Source organism: Myotis yumanensis, unplaced genomic scaffold (assembly GCF_028538775.1).
Source record: "Myotis yumanensis isolate MYYU_CA2020_CCGP unplaced genomic scaffold, mMyoYum1.0.hap1 SCAF_10, whole genome shotgun sequence".
Lineage (NCBI taxonomy): Eukaryota > Metazoa > Chordata > Mammalia > Chiroptera > Vespertilionidae > Myotis > Myotis yumanensis.
In genome coordinates this window covers 7,171,240-7,192,189 of record NW_027223761.1, presented here as the reverse complement: position 1 = coordinate 7,192,189, position 20,950 = coordinate 7,171,240, and the positions used below count along the sequence as shown (strand labels likewise).

General features: G+C 41.8%; 1 protein-coding gene across 11 annotated transcripts in view; it reads right to left on the bottom strand.

The window, feature by feature from the left end:
- Window positions 1–20,950, bottom strand: part of PPP6R3 (protein phosphatase 6 regulatory subunit 3) — a 78,778-nt gene that overhangs the window by 15,076 nt on the left and 42,752 nt on the right. For 3 of the 11 annotated variants that reach the window (XM_070427690.1, XM_070427692.1, XM_070427691.1), the window contains exons 12-17: window positions 20,147–20,262; window positions 18,307–18,392; window positions 10,948–11,034; window positions 5,931–6,028; window positions 4,076–4,130; window positions 2,912–3,042 (exon numbers count right to left, since the gene is read on the bottom strand). In XM_070427690.1, coding sequence (XP_070283791.1) covers window positions 2,912–3,042; window positions 4,076–4,130; window positions 5,931–6,028; window positions 10,948–11,034; window positions 18,307–18,392; window positions 20,147–20,262 — 573 coding nt within the window. The remainder of the gene's footprint in view (window positions 1–2,911; window positions 3,043–4,075; window positions 4,131–5,930; window positions 6,029–10,947; window positions 11,035–18,306; window positions 18,393–20,146; window positions 20,263–20,950) is intronic. The other 8 variants (XM_070427693.1, XM_070427694.1, XM_070427695.1 and 5 more) reach the window with 4 other exon arrangements.

Genomic DNA, 20,950 nt, shown 5'->3' with positions numbered 1-20,950 from the left:
TACTTATGGGCTCCATTCTGTCTCTCAGTCCAGTTCTCGTCTCAGTTACTTGAGACCAGGTTGTGTTGGTCTCCAATTTCGTCCTGTATGAAAGCTGTTTTGGCTATTCCAGATCCTTTGTATTTTCACGTGAGTTTAAGAATCAACTTGTCAGCAGCTACCAAAAAACTTGTTACAATTTTGTTTGGGATTGCACTGAATCGAGACCATTTTGGGGAAAACTGAACTCTTAACTATGTTGAGTCTTCTAATTCATAAACATTTATCATTGATCAAGTCTTGGTTTCTTTCAGCTGTTTTATAATTCTCAGTGTACAGGTCTTACACATCATTTGCCAGGCTTATCCCTATGCATTTAATACTTTGCTGTTATTCTGAATAGTATTGTGTAGCTATTTTGATTCTAATTGTTTGTTGCAATGTGCTGAAATACTATTTTATGGACTTTGTACTGTGCAATCTTGCTAAAGCCACTTAAGTGTCCGAGTCGTCTTTCTGTAGATTCCAGTAAATTTTCTGCATTGACAGTCATGCTGTCTGTGGATATATTTTTACTTTTTCCTTTCTAACCTAGGTGCCTTTTCTTTTTTCCTGACTTACTGCAGCGGATAGAACCTCCAGCACAATATTGAAAAGCAGTGGTGAGAACAAATATACATCTCTTATTCCTGATCTTAAAGGGAAGTCCTCTGGTCTTTTACCATTTAGAATGCCCTGACCGGTTTGGCTCAGTGGATAGAGCGTCGGTCTACGGACTGAAGGGTCCCAGGTTCGATTCTGGTCAAGGGCATGTACCTTGGTTGCGGGCGCATCCCCAGTAGGGGGTGTGCAGGAGGCAGCTGATGGATGTTTCTCTCTCATCGATGTTTCTAACTCTCTATCCCTCTCCCTTCCTCTCTGTAAAAAAATCAGTAAAATATATTTTTAAAAAATGATGCTAACTGCAGGTTCACTGTAGAAGATTTTAATCAGGTTGAAGAAATTCCCTTCTATCTCCAGTTTGCTGAGAATTCTTAGGAATTCTCATGATGGATTCAGCCACATGCTTATTGACTGAATTTCAAATGTTAAACCAAACCAACTCAGTATTCCTGGAATAAACCCTGCTTGGCCCTAATATATTATTGTCACATTTATTTACTAAAGTTTTAAAAAGGACTTTTTGGCTTTAGCCAGTGTGGCTCAATTGGTTGGAGCATCATCCCAGACACTGGAAAGTCGTGGGTTCAATTCCTGGTCAGGGCACATACCTAGGTTGTGGGTTTGTTCCCAGTCAGGGTGCTTACAAAAGGCAAGTTGATATTTCTTTCTCACATCAATGTCTCTCTCTCTCTCTCTTCCATCCTCTCTAAAATCAATAAACATATCCTTGGGTAAAGATTAAAGAATATCTCATAGAGATAGGTACTATACCCTCCCTGTCAAATTTCTGGAAGTTCGTGTATAGAACTGGTATAATTTCTCCCTGAAATGTTTAGGAGAATTCACCAGAAAGGTCTTTAATAGATACAGGACTCATCTGATTATCTTTTTTGCTCAAGCTTTGGTAGTTTGTATCTTTCAAAGATTATCTTAGTTGTCAGAGTTACTGGCATAGAGCTATTCATAAGATTCTCTTATTATCCTTTTAGTTAGTATCTGTGGAGTCTGTAATGATGTCACGTCTCTCACTCCTGATATCAGTAATTTGTAACTTCTTTTTCTTGATCGTTCTATCTAGAGGTATATCAATTTAATTAATCTTACAACTTTTGATAACAATTTTTCTCTACTGTTTTTCTGTTTGATGAGATCATTGATTTAAGATGCTTCTTTTTTTAAAGAATAACCAGTTAGGACTAAAATGATCCCTTCAAATGTTGTGTAGCTGCACCCTCCAAATTCTGATATTCTGTTTTTATTTTCTTTCAACTCAAAATACGGTGTAATTTTCCTTTTGATTTCTTCTTTAACTCATTACGAGTTATTTAGTTTCCACACTTCTGGAGATTTTCTAGAGACCTTTCTGTATCTTTCTAATTTAAGTGCACTGGCGTCAGAGAACATGCTCTGTATGACTTGAAACCTTGGAATTTACTGAAACTTGCTTTATGGCCCAGGTACAGTCTCTCTGAATAACTCTTTCATGTGCACTTGAAGAGAATTCTGTCCTGCTGTTGGCTGGAGTGCTTCACGAATGTCCAGAAGACCAGACTTGTTGGTAGGACTGTTTTCTGCCTATTGTCTTATCAATATCTATGGATTTGTCTGCTTCTCCATGCAGTTTGATCAGTGTTTCTCCATGTACTTTGAAACTGTTATTAGGTACACCAACATTCAGCTGTTGTTCACTTAACTGTAAAGATTCTGACAATGAATACTCAGATAACAAGAACTCCCTGTGTACAGAAGCAAATCTATTTAGGTTCCTATGATATAGTGACTTAAACATTTGGGGGAGAAAAAATACTGAACTAATTCTGGTGGGTATCAATTGACATGAGTCTGTCTCCCCAAGTTAGATTAGCTTTTAGAAACAACTTCTCGATCCTTGGGGAAACGCTCAGTCTGTGTAAGGAACAATACACAACCCAGCTGCTGCTGCTATTACTGGTGAGGAACAGTTCTTCAATCACTCTGTGACCACATTCCCAGGCATCATTTCCCAGTCGGGAGAGGCTATGTCACAACTTTTCACGAACTACACATAAGCACACCCAGCATTTTCAAGCAGGTCACCTTGACTCGTCCATTCTCCTATCACCCTACAGATGGGAGTACTAGCACCAGCTCACAGCAGTTATCCAGGGTATTTCTGATCATGACAAAAGCTTTGGTTTCTAGGTCAGATATACATGCTTGGAGAGGATACGTTAACAATCTTTGCTTTACGCACTGGATATTATTGCTAATGGAACAGACTCTGCTTTACCTGGACCGTCTTTGGGATTCTGGTGTAAATGCAATGTGCTTCTCCTCCCAGATGTCTTCCTCATCAGAGCCGCCATCATCAAACTGCTGGATTCTTTCCTTACAACATGCTTCAAACAGGGCAATGTTTCCCTAAATAAAAATGAGGAGGAAAAGAACAAAATTTAAAGCTCAAATCTCCCAAAGTGAACAATGTAAATTGCATTCTTCTATTTCCTTTAAAAAACAGTGCTGCTCACATACACCAAAATAAAATGCAAATATCTAATGTCAGCCTCTGTGGAAGTAATGACAAAAAGTTCCCCACTAAGACTGGATTCAAAACCAGCATACAAGCCAGGACTGTCCTTGTGGACTCACGTTCATCTAGTAAAACACCCCGCCCGCCTGCGATGCAGTCTCAGGTCTGTCGGAACACAAAAAGCAACCTGTATTTCCTCAGCTTTTCCAGTCCAGCTAAGCAGTGATGGGCACCAACTGGAGTCAGCACTTTCTACCTTATCACATCAGCCAATAAACCAGTGGTCTCTCATACTGATCAACCTAAAATTCAAGAATGTGTCACCTAGTCGGTTTGGCTCAGTGGATAGAGCATCAGCCCTCAGACTGAAGGGTCCCAGATTCAATTCCGGTGAAAGGCACATTACTCAGATGCAGGCTCAATCCTGTTCGGGAGGCAATCAATCGACGTGTCTCTTTCACATCAATGTTTCTCTCTCTATGTCTCCCACCCCCCCCCCCCCTTCCACTCTCTCTAAAAAGCCAATGGAAAAATATCCTCAGGTGAGGATTAACAACAACAAAGACTGTCCATTCAAGCGACACTAATCCACTAGATCAGTTGATGTGGGTGACATGATGTTTCAGAACTGCTTGGGGCTAAGAGGCTGGTGCTGATTTGGCCCAAGTTCTGCTGACATACAGCAGAAAAAGGCAGCAGGCTAGCATCGAACTGCATTCTTAGAAGCTAAAGGTCTACACTGCAATCACAAGTGACCTGGTTTTATTAGCCATGCTGCCCCTTAGCCACAGGGCCAGGCAGGCCATGTGAGTGGGTGAAAAAGCACCAATCTAAGATGAAGCTTGCTGGCCCAGAGCCCCTGATGTACACAGCACCCAAATGCAGCCTGACTCACCCAGTTCCCACTTCTAAGTTAATACTTACACTTTCATTTGTATTGAGGGTGAAGTTGATGTCTGACACCCGATCAAAAGAAACACTGTAAACAAAATGTAAGTGTAGAAATAGTTAATTACCTAGACTCACAGAAACAGTATTCATAAAATTTTCCAAATTGAAAATATTTACACTATCATTAAAATCTGCATACATTAAAAGAACACATACCCTTCTTGCATTAAATGATACCCCTCCTTTGGAATTAAGGGATTTACATAAAATGGGAAGGCTGGCCAGCTGGTGTGGCTCAGCAGCTGAGTGGTGACCCAGGAACTAAGAGGTTGCCAGTAAGATTCCCAGTCAGGGCACATGCCCAGATTTCGGGCTCAATCCCCAGTGGGGGCCGTGCAGGAGGCAGCCAATCGATGACGTCCTCTCTCATTGATGTTTCTATCTTTCTGTCCCTCTCCCTTCCTCTCTCTCTAAAAATCAACAAAAAAATATTTTAAAAAGAGAGAATTTTTTTTTTAAATGGGAAGGCTGAAATAGAAGCCTTTTGAGAAACAATAAACACACCCTCAAAGACATCCTATAAAAGATTTTTAACATCCATGGACAACTATGGCTCCATAACCAGGAAAAGGTTACTCACAAAGAAATAAGTCAAAACATAAAAAGCACACAAAAGTTCTCCAGGTACAGCCAAATTCATGTATGAAAGACACAGATGTCCCTGAAATCTTAGGCCTGAATACGGCATTAGGAAGAAAGCAAGGAGTAAAAAATTCAGAGCCTGGTAACATAATTTTTTAACAGGTGGGGCTATCTTATCATCTTAAAAGATCTATTCTAATCAACCATTATTTTATTTTAAGTCCCCCAATACCAATTTTAAAGAGAGTATGGAATCCTAATGAGTGCAGACAGGCATGTGCAGAGATGCTGTGTGGGGAGCCTGCAGGTTCCAGTGTGTGCACCCCTAGGGGTCAGACATGAATGCTCCCTTTGGATTTCTCAGGGCTACTGACAGCTTTCCACCCCTGCGGCTGACAGTGGAGCCTGAAGCGCAGGGTGCCAACGTGGCCGGTTGAATGGCAGTTACAGTGAGTTGGAATGTCTTTTAGCTTCTCCCATGCCTAAACCGTAGCTGTGATGGACAACAGTCTCCACTGGCTGTAGCTCCACAAACTTGCGAGGAACCACAACAATCTGGTGTTCCTGAGCGTCGCCAGGGAGTCTCCTGTGAGAACAGCCATCCAACATTCAAAACTTTGCTTTCAATGAGCCGTGCTACCCGTCTCTGAGGCGCTTTATTCCCCCAGGGAAGATGCTAGACCGGTCTGTTTCCATTTCCGAGGGTCACCCACACAGCTTCTATCTGTTGGTTTTCTACAGCACCAGCAATGCCCCCTGCCGTGCTCCTCTTACCCTGACTGCACAATGAGTGGTCTGGCTGCCTGGCTCTTGCAAAAAACCCAACTCTGCCTTATGGTGAGTACCCTAGAGAAGGGAGCACGGGGTGGCGCTGCTCCTGCACCCTCACTGTGTGCTGTAAGGGAAGGTGCTGCTCAGGCCTGGGAAGTAACACAGGGGTTTCCTGCTTTAGTTCTGCCACCTAACTCTAATGACTGAAGAGCAGCAGAATGAATTACGTTTTAGTAAAAATAAACTTCTGTGAAATAGGTCAAGCCTAAAGGCAATCCCTCTTAGTGGGAGACTATCTAATTCCTCCCTGTCCTTTGGGTGCTGCAGGGCCTGACAGGTTAGAACTAATCTGGAAGGGTAAGTTCTTCCTGACTCATGGGTGCAGACAAGTTCCAAGAATCCAGGAAAATCATAAAATGTCTCACAAAGAGCAAGAGCATACGAAACAATTATGGAAGCAGGAAAATATACTCACTTGCCAATGTCATCTTGATCTGCAAACTTCTCATCGTTGAAGCCAAACTGGTCAATAAAATTGGACGTCATTTGTTGCATCTGATAATCAGAAAAGGCCTGGCAACCCCAGGACCAGTGACAGTGATATAATGATTCTAATGACATTCTACAGACTACTTGCCCACTGTGTTTCAGAAACCACCTTATTTATCTAGCCGTAGGGCTTGAAAAGTTGGTGTGTTTTCTAAGAAAAATTTCAAATAATTTCAGACATAATTTACCCAAGAGGAAATGTTTGGAATTTGGTCCACAAGTCATTCTATTGCATATGTCACTGTAAAAAATGTTAAGGGACCACTCTGTCTCCTACTGCAAATTATCTTGAGAGAGGATTGGGTTGTCTAGTTGAAAGAGATGATTCAAGTGACATGTGACAGTCTGAAATTATAAGGTGTACTGGCTACCTCTGGACACCACCAACCTTCTCATTAAGATCCAACAAGTGACCACCTACCCTCCCTCCCTGCGTCCCCTGCCCCATCCCACTACAACCACACAGCATTAGAGAACATCCACGACCCTACAAACACAATGTTCATTTAAAAAAGAAAAACATTAAAGTTTTAGAGGTTGGAACGAGTATAAAATTAACTTCTATTCTACCTACCTTAGAGAGAGGACAGAAAATTCTAGTACTAATTGGAAACCACTCTGAAAAGTCTACAACGCTGTTTCCTACACCACTACTAGAGAGCCCAGCTCACGTGGGTTTTCTTAGGTGGAAAATGGGAGAATGTTAAAATGAACTCCACAAAAATGTTGATATTCTAATTTAAAAGAACAAGCAAGGCCAGGGCAAGTGAAACAGGGAGTGTGTTCTATGCTATGGATCAGGAGTAAAGAATTTATGAATATAAGCAAGTACCACTCCTCACTCTACCCCAACAATAAATATGGAGACGAAAAACAATGTGTGTGATGCCCGTGGACAGGTAAGAGCACTCTTTCCTGCAGGTGAGTCCCACACAAGGGGCATGAACAGTAGGTGGTGGCTGAACTACAGGCATCATTCCTGAGGCCACTTGCTGGGAGGGAGGCTGTAGCCGAGTCAGTCCTCTCTGAGCAGAGATCGTGGATTCCATCCTGCAAATTGCTGCAGACATGCCCTGCCCTTCCTTCCTGGTCATTTATTCTGGGAGCAGGGAATTATGGCATGAATAATCCAAATTGTGGGTAATTAAAAAATAAACCTTATATTTGGCTTTGGAAGGCCTTTTAGGTCTGAAAAAAACTTTATCTACTTTCCTGCAACCTAAAACCTCACCTTTTGCTTTAACTCCAGATACCCACCGCCTTCTCTGTTCGTTCTCACACTGTCAGGCGGTCCCTTCTTGCCCAGACATGACACTCTATGAGCACATGGGGCACAGGGCCAGCCTTGCAGGCAGCTACTAGGAAGGCACACCAAGGCTGGCTTGTGGGAATCTGGGACCGAGTCTTGAATACGTTATTGGAAAATATGATGTGTAGCATGGCAATTCATTAAATCAAAAAGGAATAAACCAGCTGTCTTTTACAAGTTAAAATAATGCTTGGTAACTTCAAAGACGTGCCAGAGAATGAGTCGTCTTTCTGAGGGAGCAAGTAGCATAGCTCAGGCTCTGAGTTTACAGGAAATCTGGTCACACAGGGAAAAGGTCCTTCTCAATTACTGTGTTCGACTGTTTTTTTCCTTTATTTATTTATGTATATATGTATGTATGTATGTATGTATGTACGTACGTCTGGAGATCCTATTGTAAGTCTTTTGGGTGTAAAAGGGAAGAAATATTACCAATAGTATTCCTTTAAATGCTTCCTGATGTTTTAGCTGCTTCATAAACAGAATGCAAATTCTGAATGTATTATAAATGTGTATGTCAATGCCTACATTTATGTACATACAATCGTCCCTCAGTATCCATAGATTGGTCCTTGGACCTCCTTGGATACCAAAACCCGAGGATGTTCAAGTCCCTTACATAACTGTGTAGAGTATTTGCATGTAAAACATGCACATCCTCCTGCACACCTTAATTCACCTGTAGGTTACTTATACCTAACACAATGTAAATGCTGTATAAATAGTTGTTATACTGTATTGTTAGTTCTCATTAATGCTAAGTCTATTATAGCTTCTACATAGATATAAACTAGTGAAGAACTTCAGGTTTCAAACCTGATTTTCCCTAATAACGAAAGCATCAAGGCTTACTAAACCCATGTAAGTGAAGATGTTACTGTATTCTATTTAAAGCTACATAAAAAGTGCTTTGAACTCTGAGAATCCAAATCTGGAAAGCACCACATGGCTGTCTAGCTATTAAAATCTTTTAATTATTAAAAAACAAAAGAACCATATTTCCCAGAACTAACATCCTGGCCAAAGTCAGGGATGTACAAGTCACTGAGAAGTGAGCCCAAAGCTTCATTAAGCAAATCTCTTTGGTGGAGCCACCTGGGAAACAGACACCAGGCCACTTGTGTGACCTGCCTGCCTGCCTCTTGACAAACCTGTCTGGAATGAGGAGCAGGAGCAGGCTAGAGGGAGACCTCCTCACCCTCCCCATCAGTTAGGCAGAATTACAAGGAGAAAAAGTCAAACACCAGCAGTGAGGAAACCACAGGAGGCGGCAAACAATGCCCTGAGCCAAACGTGGCCGCACGGGGGACATGCTCAGGTTGTCCAATGACCTCCCTAAGCTCTCTACCCTCGGGACTTGACCAACATGAGACCTCACTTCAAATGTGAACGAGAACTTGAAGTTCTTATTCATATGAAAAAGAGCTCTGCACTAAAGTAACCTAGACTCATATTCTCAAATGAAAAAGAAAAAATGCTTTAGAGCCCATTTCTTATTTTTAAAATGATCCATGATTGGTTTAAACATGCAAAACAAGTGCCTGTCAGTCAGGAAAGAACAGTTACTCTCCTACTTTCAGAGGGTTACACAAAGTGAACAAAATCCATAGGAATAAGCTGGTGAGAGCTGTTACTCAGGCAGTTTTGTGACTGAGTTACTTCCTGTGCACATCAACAGTCTGTCAAACCACAAAGAAGCCAGAAACTTACCCAGAGCAATTATAACCCTGGAACCAAGTTTCCTGAGAAATAAGGGATCCAGTTCCAGACCCCTACACCCAACCACTCCTTGATTAAATCAGTGGCCCAAAGCCCCAAGTTTATTAGCTTATGTATCAAAAGAAATTTCAAGTTATTTAACAGGTACAAAATCACCGTGGTAATTTACATTCTCCACCACCATGCTTCACTGTGGGGAGGAGCATGTGTAGCATGGGGTTCACACTAGGTTAAGCGGACACTTCAGTACTCTGCCGGTGCTCCAGTGGAGGGGAAGGCTGACATCAAAGTGCTTCCTGGGGTAGCACCAGAGAACTCGGGTCAAGAAAGGATTGTTTGCAGGCATGAGGGCTCACAGCAAGCCAGGAGGGCACCCTGGGGGGCAAGTGCTGCGGATCCGCAAGCCAACTGGGACAGTGGCAGTGAGGGACTGCTGCCATCCATAGGAAGGCCCTGCTGTTCAATAGCATCCCCTAGAGGATGGCTGCTCCCTGTTCCTAACCTTGGGAGGCTGGCTTCAAATTCAAGAGCAGCAGTGCCAAGAATCAAAAGAGAGCCCTGGTTGGTGTGGTTTGGTTGGGCATCATCCTATGCACAGAAAGGTCTCCGGTTCAACATCCCTGGTTGGGGTATGTTTAGAAAGCACCGATTGATGATGTGTCTCTCTCCTTCTTCCCCTTTCCCTTCCTCTCTAACAATCAATAAAAACATATTAAAAAAGAAGAAAATCTGCCCTAACCAGTTTGGCTCAGTGGACAGAGTGTCAGCCTGTGGACTGAAAGGTCCCAGGTTTGATTCCGGTCAAGGGCATGTACCTTGGTTGCGGGCACATCCACAGTGGGAGGTGTGCAGGAGGCAGCTCATCGATGTTTCTAACTCTCTATCCCTCTCCCTTCCTCTCTGTAAAAAATCAATAAAATATATTTTTTTTAAAAAGAAGAAAATCAAAAGAGAGTCCAGCCAACTGTGGAAATGCCACTCCAGACCTATCCTGAAAATGTGAATGTTAAACTGCCTTATTATCAAAATCAAGCGATTGCTTAGCTCAGCTTACACTGGAAGGTGACAGCCTACTTGGATGCCAAAGACGGGCCAGTATAACCATTAGATGCTTCATCCTGGCCCTGATAAACAATGAGGCTTACAGATTGAGGGAAAAGAAGCTAAGCAACACTCGGTGCCGGGTGGGAAGGTGACCACGTTAATTCTGTTGTCACACCAAAGGAACTGATATGTGAAAATCTGGTCAACTTCTGCATATGAAGAGCTGATGACTTTTGAAAGGGCTTCTATTTTTAGCTCCCAAACTTGATACCCAGGTGAAATAATTTGTCACCTTCCCAAAAACCACCAATGGATGATAAGTCAGTACATTTATTTTTACAACCTGTTTTCTCCCTCACAACAATTATAAGCAGCTGATAAATGGAGATAAGTTTGGGGGCAGTTGCTTCAACTAGAATTAAATTTAGAAGTTACTATAATAGACATTAAATATATTAGAAACATATAAGCTATTTGGTTCAGGGATATTTGTGACATTAATAGGGTCTTATTCCTATGATTTTTACCCCAAGTTCTCTACTACTGGAATCCTTAAGCAACAAATTAACTACTGTAAAGGTCTACATAGCAAGCATGTCTGAGATGTTTACTAAACTATTCAGTTCATTCAAATCTCTTGAAAACTTACCCAAATCATCATTGTTATCAAGCATGAAACATTTCCTGGAAATATCAATACAAACCTTCCTCTCACATATCCAACACTTCCTATTTAAATGCTTTTGCTAATTAATAAGTAACCCTAAATTACATCCTGACACATAATCTGTCTCTAAAACCGATTCATAAATGGCAACTGGACTAAGCATTTAAAATAAAAACAAAAAGCAAAGCTTTAGGCATCACTCACTTGCTGCAAAGAAGAATCCTGTGAGAAACCCGTTTCTTTAAAGTCAATTTCATCATCACTGGATGAATGAATATGGCAGGTTGTAACCTATATGCATAAAAATGTAAAAGACTATTTAACAGAGAAAAGTTTTGGACATTTGCATCATCATTTTTATGGAAAAATTACAACAGCAAGAACAAAACTAAGTAACAGTTAAGTTGTAAAACCCACCCGATATTCATGGGTGCACTTCACTCAACCAGATGGTTTGGCTTCCTGCCCTCTGCCGCCCACTTGTGGTGATTTCACTCATTGCTAGCATCACCAGAAAACAGGTAAGAGATGAGTTAATGAGTTACTCCCTTCAAGTGATTTTATCTCCTATAAAATGTTTACAAAGGGAAGGCAGAAGGAATGGCTCAGATGAAATATAAAAATAATTTATATGTGCCAAGCCTGAGAGCTAAAACTGCAATTCCCAGGAATTACTAATCAGCCACTAAAAGGTCAGGTTTAAATATTATGATTACACTTTAAATTCTTGCATTTCCTGCCCACTCTAAGCACTTGAGTTAATAGTCCTCCGCTTGTAAAAAGACCCCAAATTTTCCACCCCTTAAAAAAGTACCGCCCCTGCGATTAGAACTTATAACCAATTCATTAATTAAGCAAAAACACAAACATGAACTCTGCTCACCAATTCATGGTGATTTTTATTAATTTACAAATGTCACATAATAGTAGAGGGAAATGTATTAACAATTAGGAATGAAGAAATACAAATGACTACTAGTACTAATAGCAATAACTGCTGCATAGGAAGTAACGAACATAAATAATCTGTACACCCTAAAAACCAGCACAAGGGTCACTTACACATTTCCTGAGTTACTCTTCCTAACTTTCTGTACAAGTGTGTTGGGCAGAGACCACTGTCATCAGGGGAGGACACTAGAGGCCATTACCTACCAGCCCTCGAAGCTGTGCTGAATACTGTGGAGTTACAGAACCTGCCGATCTGATTTTTGAGGTTTCAACACTGGTTCAAGCTCAAAGTAGAATCTAAATAGATCTATATGTGGTTGGGCTTGTGAAATTCTGACTAAATTACAGCCTGAAAATTAACCTTTCTCTATGGCTGACCATCTGTGGTAAAGATACTAAGCCCAAGTGAATAACCCAGCATTTTCAGTTCATTTCCTTTCTATGCCCCCTAAGGTCTAGAGGACACATTCACACCTAATTTTGAATCTGGTCTGATAAAATCAGAGACAGACTTTGTGATCCATGAAGGAAACCTGCTTATGTCAATCCTACTGTAGTAAGTTAATGGGGAAAGATGTGGGGAGGATGGGATATGCCAGGAGTGCCCATTCAGAATGCAGAGGAGGTGGCAGAATACTGCTTGGTCATGGCAGGTGGCTTTTCCTGGGGCCATTGCTATCAAGAGTGAGTCAAGTGGTTCCACTGCAATAGATGTAGAGGAGCTTTGGGCTACTTGGCTGGCAGGCTAGTGTCTGAGTCATATTATGCCATTGTGTGTTTTACACCATGGGGGGTACAGAATTAAAGGCAATTCACAGAGCAAGCAAGGTGAACTCAATAAGAGAGAACCAAAAAAGAGATGGCTACTCCTGTCTAAGTTTAAAAAGGATACAACATATGCTCATGCAGACTTTTACTTTTTGCTACAAAGTAACATGTTTAGCTCATTAATGAGAAAGAAACTAGCTTTTGTTGAGCAACTAATGTGCGCCAGACATCAAAGCAATTCTGGGAGGGAACTAAAACAGTATTTTTCTCCAAAAAGAAACTACTGTTTTAGAAATTTATTATTAATACTAACAAAATGCATGTACATACACCTTTGTTATTGAAAGATGTGGGGATTCTGCCCTAGGATAAAGCATTGGCCTGCAGACTAAAGGGTCCTGAGTTCAACTCTGGTCAAGGGCATATGCCTGGATGCGCCCCAGTAGGGGGCGTGCAGGAGGAAGCCAATCAGTGATTCTCATCACTGATGTTTCTATCTATCTCTCCCTCTCCCTTCCTCTGTGAAATCAATAAAAATATATTTTAAAAAAAGAGATGTGGGGATTCTGATTTAATACTTTGTGGTAAAAAGACAATTTAATTTACCCACAGGGGAATACTTGCTAATTGGAATCCCAACAGTTCATTATACAGATGTATCCACTACGAGTCCTGATCTAAACTTCTAAACACAGCCTTTTGAGGCATTCCATTTCAGTAAATGCCACCTTCATTCTTCTCCTTCAGTTAACATTTCAAGTCATTTTGTTTTTTCTGTCCCATGCACATCTATCCACTCTGCTGTCAAATATAATCTAGCCCTTGCTCAGGTGCTTGCAGTGTTGTCCAGTACACCAAAAGGTGGCAGGTTCAATTCTCGGTCAGGGCACCTACCTGGGTTGTGGAATCAATCCCCAGGCAGGGCAGGTACAGGAGGCAACCCATTGATGTTTCTCTCCCCCCCCCTACTTCCTCTCTTTCTAAAAATCAATTAATACATATGTGTAAAAACCTAGAATCCATCACCTCTCATTAAATCTTTTTAAATTAAATTTACTGGGGGTGACATTGGTTAATAAGATTATATAAGTTTCAAGTGTAGATTTCTGATACATGATCTGTATATACTGCATTGTGTGCCCACCACCCAAAGTCAATCATCAAATCTTTATTACCTTCCTAGTGTGAGATAATGCTGTCATGCAGCTAACTAGTCTCCCTGCATGCCCAATACAGTCTAGTCTCAATCCAGCAGCCATAATAATCTTTTAAAATATACATCACTTGCTAGTTCCTAAGCTCATGGCTCTTCATCATACTAAGATTGCAACCTGAGGGGCTTGCTGTGGACTAGAAGCTGCACAAGATCTGACCTCAGACCTCACGTCCCATTCTCTCCCTCCCTTGCTTGATCAAGGACACCATGGCAGGCTCTGCACACAGGAACCGCCCCAATCTCAGTCCTTTGCACTCACCCTTCCTCCCTCACTGCCATCAAGGCTCTAGAAAAGTTCCCTTCTCAATGTAGTTTTCCTAGACCACCTCATTTAAAATTGCACTCCTCCCTGGGAGTTTATCCATCTACTTATCCCTCCAAGGATTTTTGCCAATCTGATCTAGTACAGCGACCTTGTGTCTGGCACATAGCAGCCATTCAAATATTTATTGAATTAATGAGTACTAGTAAACCACTAAATGAGAACACAGAATCGTGACTTTTTAAAAAGTAACAAGTATATACAATCACTTTTGCCAGGCCAGATGTATTCTAAGCACTTTCATGATGCTGCAGTGAAAATAGCTTTTAAGATGTTACTATCTTTCATAAAAAAACATTTTAGTTTTACCAACTGCTGTTACAGGAAAAAACAAATGTTTCCTTTCATCTTTGCTGATTAGGCTGCTAAGGAAAATCACAAGCATGACTTGACTGTTAACCTCTGACCGGGAGCAGGTTAGAAACACCAGCTCTCAGAGGTTCCCCAGAACCTGATGGATCTCCAGGCAATTCCTATGTGCACATTTGTGTGGGGCTTTTTTGTTTGTTTTTATTAATTCTTATCTGAGAATATTTTTCCCATTGATTTTTAGAGAGAGTGGAAGTGAGGGGAGGACAGAGAGAAACATCAATGTGAGAGAGACACATCGATTGGTTTCCTCATGCATACGCCCTGACTGGGGTTGGGGATCGAACCTGCAATCCAGGTACATGCTCCTGAACTGGCAATCAAACTTGAGACTCTTCAGTGCACAGGCCGGCGCTCTAAACACTGAGACACTGACCAGGGCCATGGCACATTTGCATTATTGTCCACAAAAGACCTCCATAAACGATCTCATCAGTGCTGAGAAAGAAGCACCAAGACTTTTCATTCTCTTCCTTGAGAATGAAACCCAATTTTCCAAAGTAAGCAGAAAAACATTTCCTACGTCATCTAAACTTACTCTACCTGAATCCATACCAATATCTACAGTTTGGGGGCTTAGTCAAAACACAAAGGTCTCTGGATGTAATTAAAACACCGAATTTCATTCATAGTAAACTCCCAAAATAAAAGCATAAGCAACATATGCGTCTGCTGATAGGGTCAAAAGACTCAAGCACTCCAGAGCTCTCAGAGGGTGTAAGGAAATTGCTGCCCTAGCAGTGACAGGAGCTTGGGGCTGGTACAGCCCATCCTACATAACCAGCAAGTCCTCAATCTCACAGCCAGTAGGACGGACAGTTAAGTATTTGGTGTGTAAATGAACAAATCCTTGCGGGGACTAGGAAAATACTAACAGGCCAGGGCAACACAACAATATAGCAACTCAAGCATTTGGTTCTTGAGTCACAGGTTGACTCAAATTCTGTGAATAACCTGACATGATTTCCAGAGAGGTAGGTACCTGAGCCATCCTAAAACCAACAAAATCGTGGCAGTGCAACTAATCTATCTATTTAGGGAGGAGCCAAGGAGAAAGCCATCTATTACCTAGTGCAGTGGTTCTCAATCTTCCTAATGCTGCGACCCTTTAATACAGTTCCTCATGTTGTGGTGACCCCCAATTTCATTGTTACAAATTGAACATAATTAAAGCATAGTGATTAATTACAAAACAATATGTAATTATATATGTGTTTTCCGATGGTCTTAGGCGGCCCCTGTGAAAGGGTCATTCGACCCCCAGGTTGAGAACCACTGACCTAACGGCTGATTTGACTGATAATGTACCTGAGACAATGAGAAGGGAAATGCTTTCACCTGGACCTTGCACTACAGCACAAAAAGTGTGCCGCCCCAATGCCCCGCCTCCGGGCCACGTGGAGCAGCCACTGGGCCCCGCCCCGAGGAAATCCTGGCATAAGCCTTTCGAAGCAGTTGCTGGCCCCGCCCCCGCTGTGCATGCTGCCATCTTGTGACAGCATTACGGCATGAGGGTTAATTTGCACATTACCTCTTTATTATATAGGATTCACAACAGCATATCTTCCCTGGAACATGGTTCCCAACCCCATTGGATTAGAGTCTGAAACATTCCGGGTGGAGAAATGAAGAGTTTGGAGGCTGCAGGTAAAGTCTCCTTGGTGGCCTAGGACAGTGGTCGGCAAACCGCAGCTCGAGAGCCACATGTGGCTCTTTGGCCCAGTGGCATGGGCCATGAAGTTTCAATCACACTGTACGTGCACTCCCACACATGGTATTTTGTGGAAGAGCCACACTCAAGGGGCCAGTGTGCCGACCACTGGCCTAGGATGACTGTATAGGCATCTTTTAAAACCTGGAACATCTGTTACATCTGTATCCCTAAAAACCCTACAGGAAGAACTCAAGACTAAACGGAGGTGGTGTTTTAGTGCTGGGTATGTGGGACCAAGAAACTGAAGAGGTCCTGAGAGAGCAACCTGTAATTCTCAACAGAAAATAAAGTATATAGAGGGCTAACTCACCTGGGATGTGAGCAAGGTGAACCGAGCTCCAAATCTGACCACTTTTGCTTTAATAAGCCACTGCTCCTTACTTCACTGCACTGCCGTCTAAGTATGGTGGCAAAAAGTGTAACAGGCAAAGGAGACCTGAGCTCCAATTAGAGTGGCAGGTGGAGCCTGTGGGGATTTTCCTTCAACACAGGTGCCCCGTCTAGATGTGCTGGACCCCGAAGGCTGCACATCAGTTTGCAAGGCCTGCATGTGGATATACCTAACAACATTTGCACGGTCACGCATCAGATTACTGACAACATCATGCAAAGTTATGGAGTGTTATCTGAACTGCAATGAAGTCCTTTATACAGAACTGTTCACAAGAGAAATCTGCTTGAATTACCAAAGATAAAGAAGTTTTTTAAAAAAATTCCTTATAACAAGTTTAACTGGACTTTTTTTTTTTTTACTTCCACCTATGAAGTCAATCTAAGGAAAATTTTAAAAAAAGTCTCTTAAAGAAAATGAGAATATCCCTAGATATTATTCCCAAATATTCCTTTTTAAATAGAAATAAGACAAAAATCCTCTTAAAGGCGACCACCTTGCCTGCAAGGAATCAAACATGGGGCCTCTAAAATGAAATGGCTTCACTTAACAGTATCAGAGAACCATTCCCCCTACAATAAACCCTGATTGTCCAGAATTTTAACCAATTTGATGGAGGGGGCAGGGCAATCTACAATGGGTACTGCATTCACAAAAAATTACTTAACCCTTCCTTGATGACTCAGGGCAGCCAAAGTGAATGTGTTTCTTTGTTGGGCTATAATACACTCAGACACTAGGGGCCGTAAGACCCATTTTAATTAAATGGCCCTACACAGCTCCCTTTTTATTGTTATTTCTTAACTTCATAATTCCTCCAACTCCTAATACCAACGGGTTCTATCATATGCCCACCTTAACAAGACATTAGCCCACCAATCTGTCAAGAGTCTGGAAAAGATAACCAAATCTGTTAGACAATCTCCAGTGGAGGAGGCAACAGGCCCTTCGCGGTGTGACTCGGGATGACCTGGTGACCATCTGTAGCTGCCTCAGCGTTTTCGTTTCTCTCCTGTTTCTAAATTCCATTTTGAACAGAGAAGGCTGCCAGAGACTTGACTAATAATTGACGAGTTACTGTTTATTAGAAATTCAAGACTGTGGCTGCTGGATTTGGATTTCAATTATAAAATTCAATGCCTGGCATACCCACTTCCACGTGGAGTCAAGGCCACCACCCCAATCATTGGCTGCCACGTGCTTAGGGAAGGAAATACTTTCCCACATCTTAAAAGTAAAGGCAATACTCACCTTAAAACTCAATGTGTTAAAAAAAAAATGCATTCCAAAGTCCAATATAATTTTAAAAAATATTATCAATGCCATTATTCCCTGGCTAAAAGTACCAATCTGTTAAGGCTTTAAACTGGGGTTTCAAAGGCATCTACAGATTATCTACCACTGAGAATGATCTAAAACAAGGGTCAACTAAACTTAGTAACATGCGGAAACATCCAAAGGAATAGTTAGGGTTCTGACCACCAAGGGTTACCTTTACCTGAGGCAGAAGGCAACACACCCAACGGAGTGGCAGGCAACTGTGGCTGAGGCGCTCAGGGAGCAGAGCACTAGGGGAAGGGAAACCTCCTCTGGTGTGAGAAGGGGCGTCGGTGGCTTCCTTGTGCCCCTCTGTCATCCCAGGCAGGAATTAGGAGCTGACTAGGCAAATTAGCAAATACAATGCGAACACTGACCTGTCTTTTGGTAAAGAAACAAACTTATCTTTGACACACTATTACCGGGACAAATGGAAGATCTTTCACGTCTTTCTGAATAAACAAGCAAAGGCTAAGTGCCCTGAAACCATAGAAATTTAACCTTGTAAAACCTACTAGATCTACCGTGTTCCTCTTGTTAGTTTCTCCTAAGGAGCTTGTGCAGAAGGTCTCCCATCGCTCCCTGAGGTCGTCTGGAAGATCTTGAGAGGGAAAGGAGGAGAAAAGTGTCATTACCATAGTGACCCACGCAGGCAAATAAACTCACCAGGTAACACAGGAGGCCCACCAAGCAGTTCCCAAAGGTGAACTCAGAGGAACCTGAGGGCTTTCAGGATCAGAACCCCCACTCCCCAAAAGTCTATGTTTGATGTCAAAAGCCCTTAGCAGCTGTAATTATAACACTTTTTAAAAATCTTTTGGTTAAAAACAAACTGGAAAATGTGAGTGTTTCCAATACACTCTTTTGAGAAAGGCAACAGGTCTCTAAGGTGGAGGAATGCCATCTTTCTTCACTGTCACATAAGTTTAGGAAATGCCGCCAATGTCAGCTCCTGCACATTTTCTTGAGGTACTCTGACATTTGACCAAAGAATGTTCCATGGAACCCAGTATGGCTTTTCAAACTGATCAAAAATAATGTTTCCTAAATGTTTGTGCCATAGGCCAACACATGGATCAGATGCAATAGGGAAATTCTACGTTCCAAAGAATTTTAAAAGAAAAGGATACATAATGCCTTTTCTGAGAAAATGAAACCACAGCTGTAATCTTGGAGGCCTTACTAGACTACAGCTGTCATCTGAAAATTCTGCTTTAAATATATTTTTTTATTGATTTTTTACAGAGAAGAAAGAAAAGGGATAGAGAGTTAGAAACATCGATGAGAGAGAAACATCGATCAGCTGCCTCCTGCACACTCCCCACTGAGGATATGCCCGCAACTAAGTTACATGCCCTTGACTGGAATCGAACCCGGGACCCTTGAGTCCGCATGCTCTATCCACTGAGCCAAACCGGTCAGGGCTGACAATTCTGCTATAAACACACAACTGCATGCACCAGGCACACAGCGCTGGCATGCAGCCACCATACAAGAGACCAATCTAAAAAACCATCTCATACACACACGGCCGCTTCTCTTTGGTAAGAACAGAAAGATAACCTGTGATGACCTGGCTTATACCTCTCTCAAGAAGCAAAATTCCAAGTGGGCAAGCCCCAATTTTTCCATCACAGGGCAACAGCTATTCTTTGAATGCACATTCGATAGATAATAGCCTCTTGAACACGTAAACATTCTTAAAAGATAAACGAAGAAGGGACTGGAAAATGATTTTCATCATTACCCTGAAAGAACTCTGTCTGCAAAGGTGAGGATTTTTTACAGAATAAGTCCCAGGGCTAGTGATTCTGTTGGTACACAGAGCTCCCTCGTTTTAGAGGCGGCAGACCGGGCCAGGGTCTGGGTGCCAGTGTAAAAGGCACCCACACAATTTCTTCCAAGTAACCTTGGGCTGACTAAATTTCAATGTTAGTACAGAAGGAGTTCTTGTGTTAGTGATGGAGATGTGGACAAATGCTGAGAAATGTTTTAACACCCCAGTTAAAGGACTCAATCCATAGACTACACAGTTGGTCTTCAGAAGGAAAGAGAAAGGAAGAGTAATTATAGCTCAAGGAACAGGTCACCGAGCAGTGTTCTTTGAGATGGAAAGTGGGTAACTCTAGTGTGCTGAGCTCGGCCAAGCCTGCAATACCTGCTAAAAGAATGCAGAAATAAGACAAGTAAAGAACAACTATTCAGAACATTCTCAAGAAACTCATTCAAGTCTCCAGATAATTGTTAAAGAAACTCCACAGAGAACTATTACAAATGACAGAGTATTTCCATTTTATCTTTAAATCCTTTCTCTGACCCTACAAAAATGTGATGAGAACTCCAGAAAGCACTTACCTTTGATAAGCTGCTGCACCAATACGCTATTAGGGCCCTTATCAGTGCTGTGCACGATGCAGTTAGCTATCCTCGTCAGGTGTCCCATGTAGCCATGCCGTCGTCCTCCCTGGGCCCTGATAGCAAAGGACAGACATTCAGATTCCTGACAGGACGGAGCGATGAAACAGAAAAGCAGGGTGCCAGAATATTACCAGGCTTGGGGGTGAGGATGGAGGTGGGGTGGCAGAAACTCTACTCATAGATTATACTATAGCCTCACTCAATGGGACAAGGTTTATTCAAATATGCCAACCAACTAACCAACAAACCATTAATCCTCAATAACATATTAGTTTTAAAAAACCAACAAAACCCAAACATTCATTGATGCTTCATGTTTCTGTGACTTTCCTTTTTATCTTTTTTGTGAAACTATTTTTCAGACTTTAAATAGATCGTAGGGAACTGCTTCATTTAGTTAAAGGTCATCAAATTTTAATCAATTAATAAAGATAATCACCTACCAATAGTATTTCTCAAGTTAAAATATTAGCTGATTTGAAGATTTGGCCAAGAGGTTATCAACTCATGTCTGGCCCACATATCACCTGGAATACAGGCAAATCATCCCTGTCCCTTTCCCCATTTAGGGTCTAACCTTCCCAACTATATCCATCTTTCCATTTAGACCAACGCCTATTACAAACACCACCAGTAGGAAAAAATAAATCTGTGTAACAAACTACTTACATGCATCAACTAAGACTCGAGTAATCTTGCCAATCAGCTAATGGAAATTTCCTGACAAGAAAGTAGGCAATT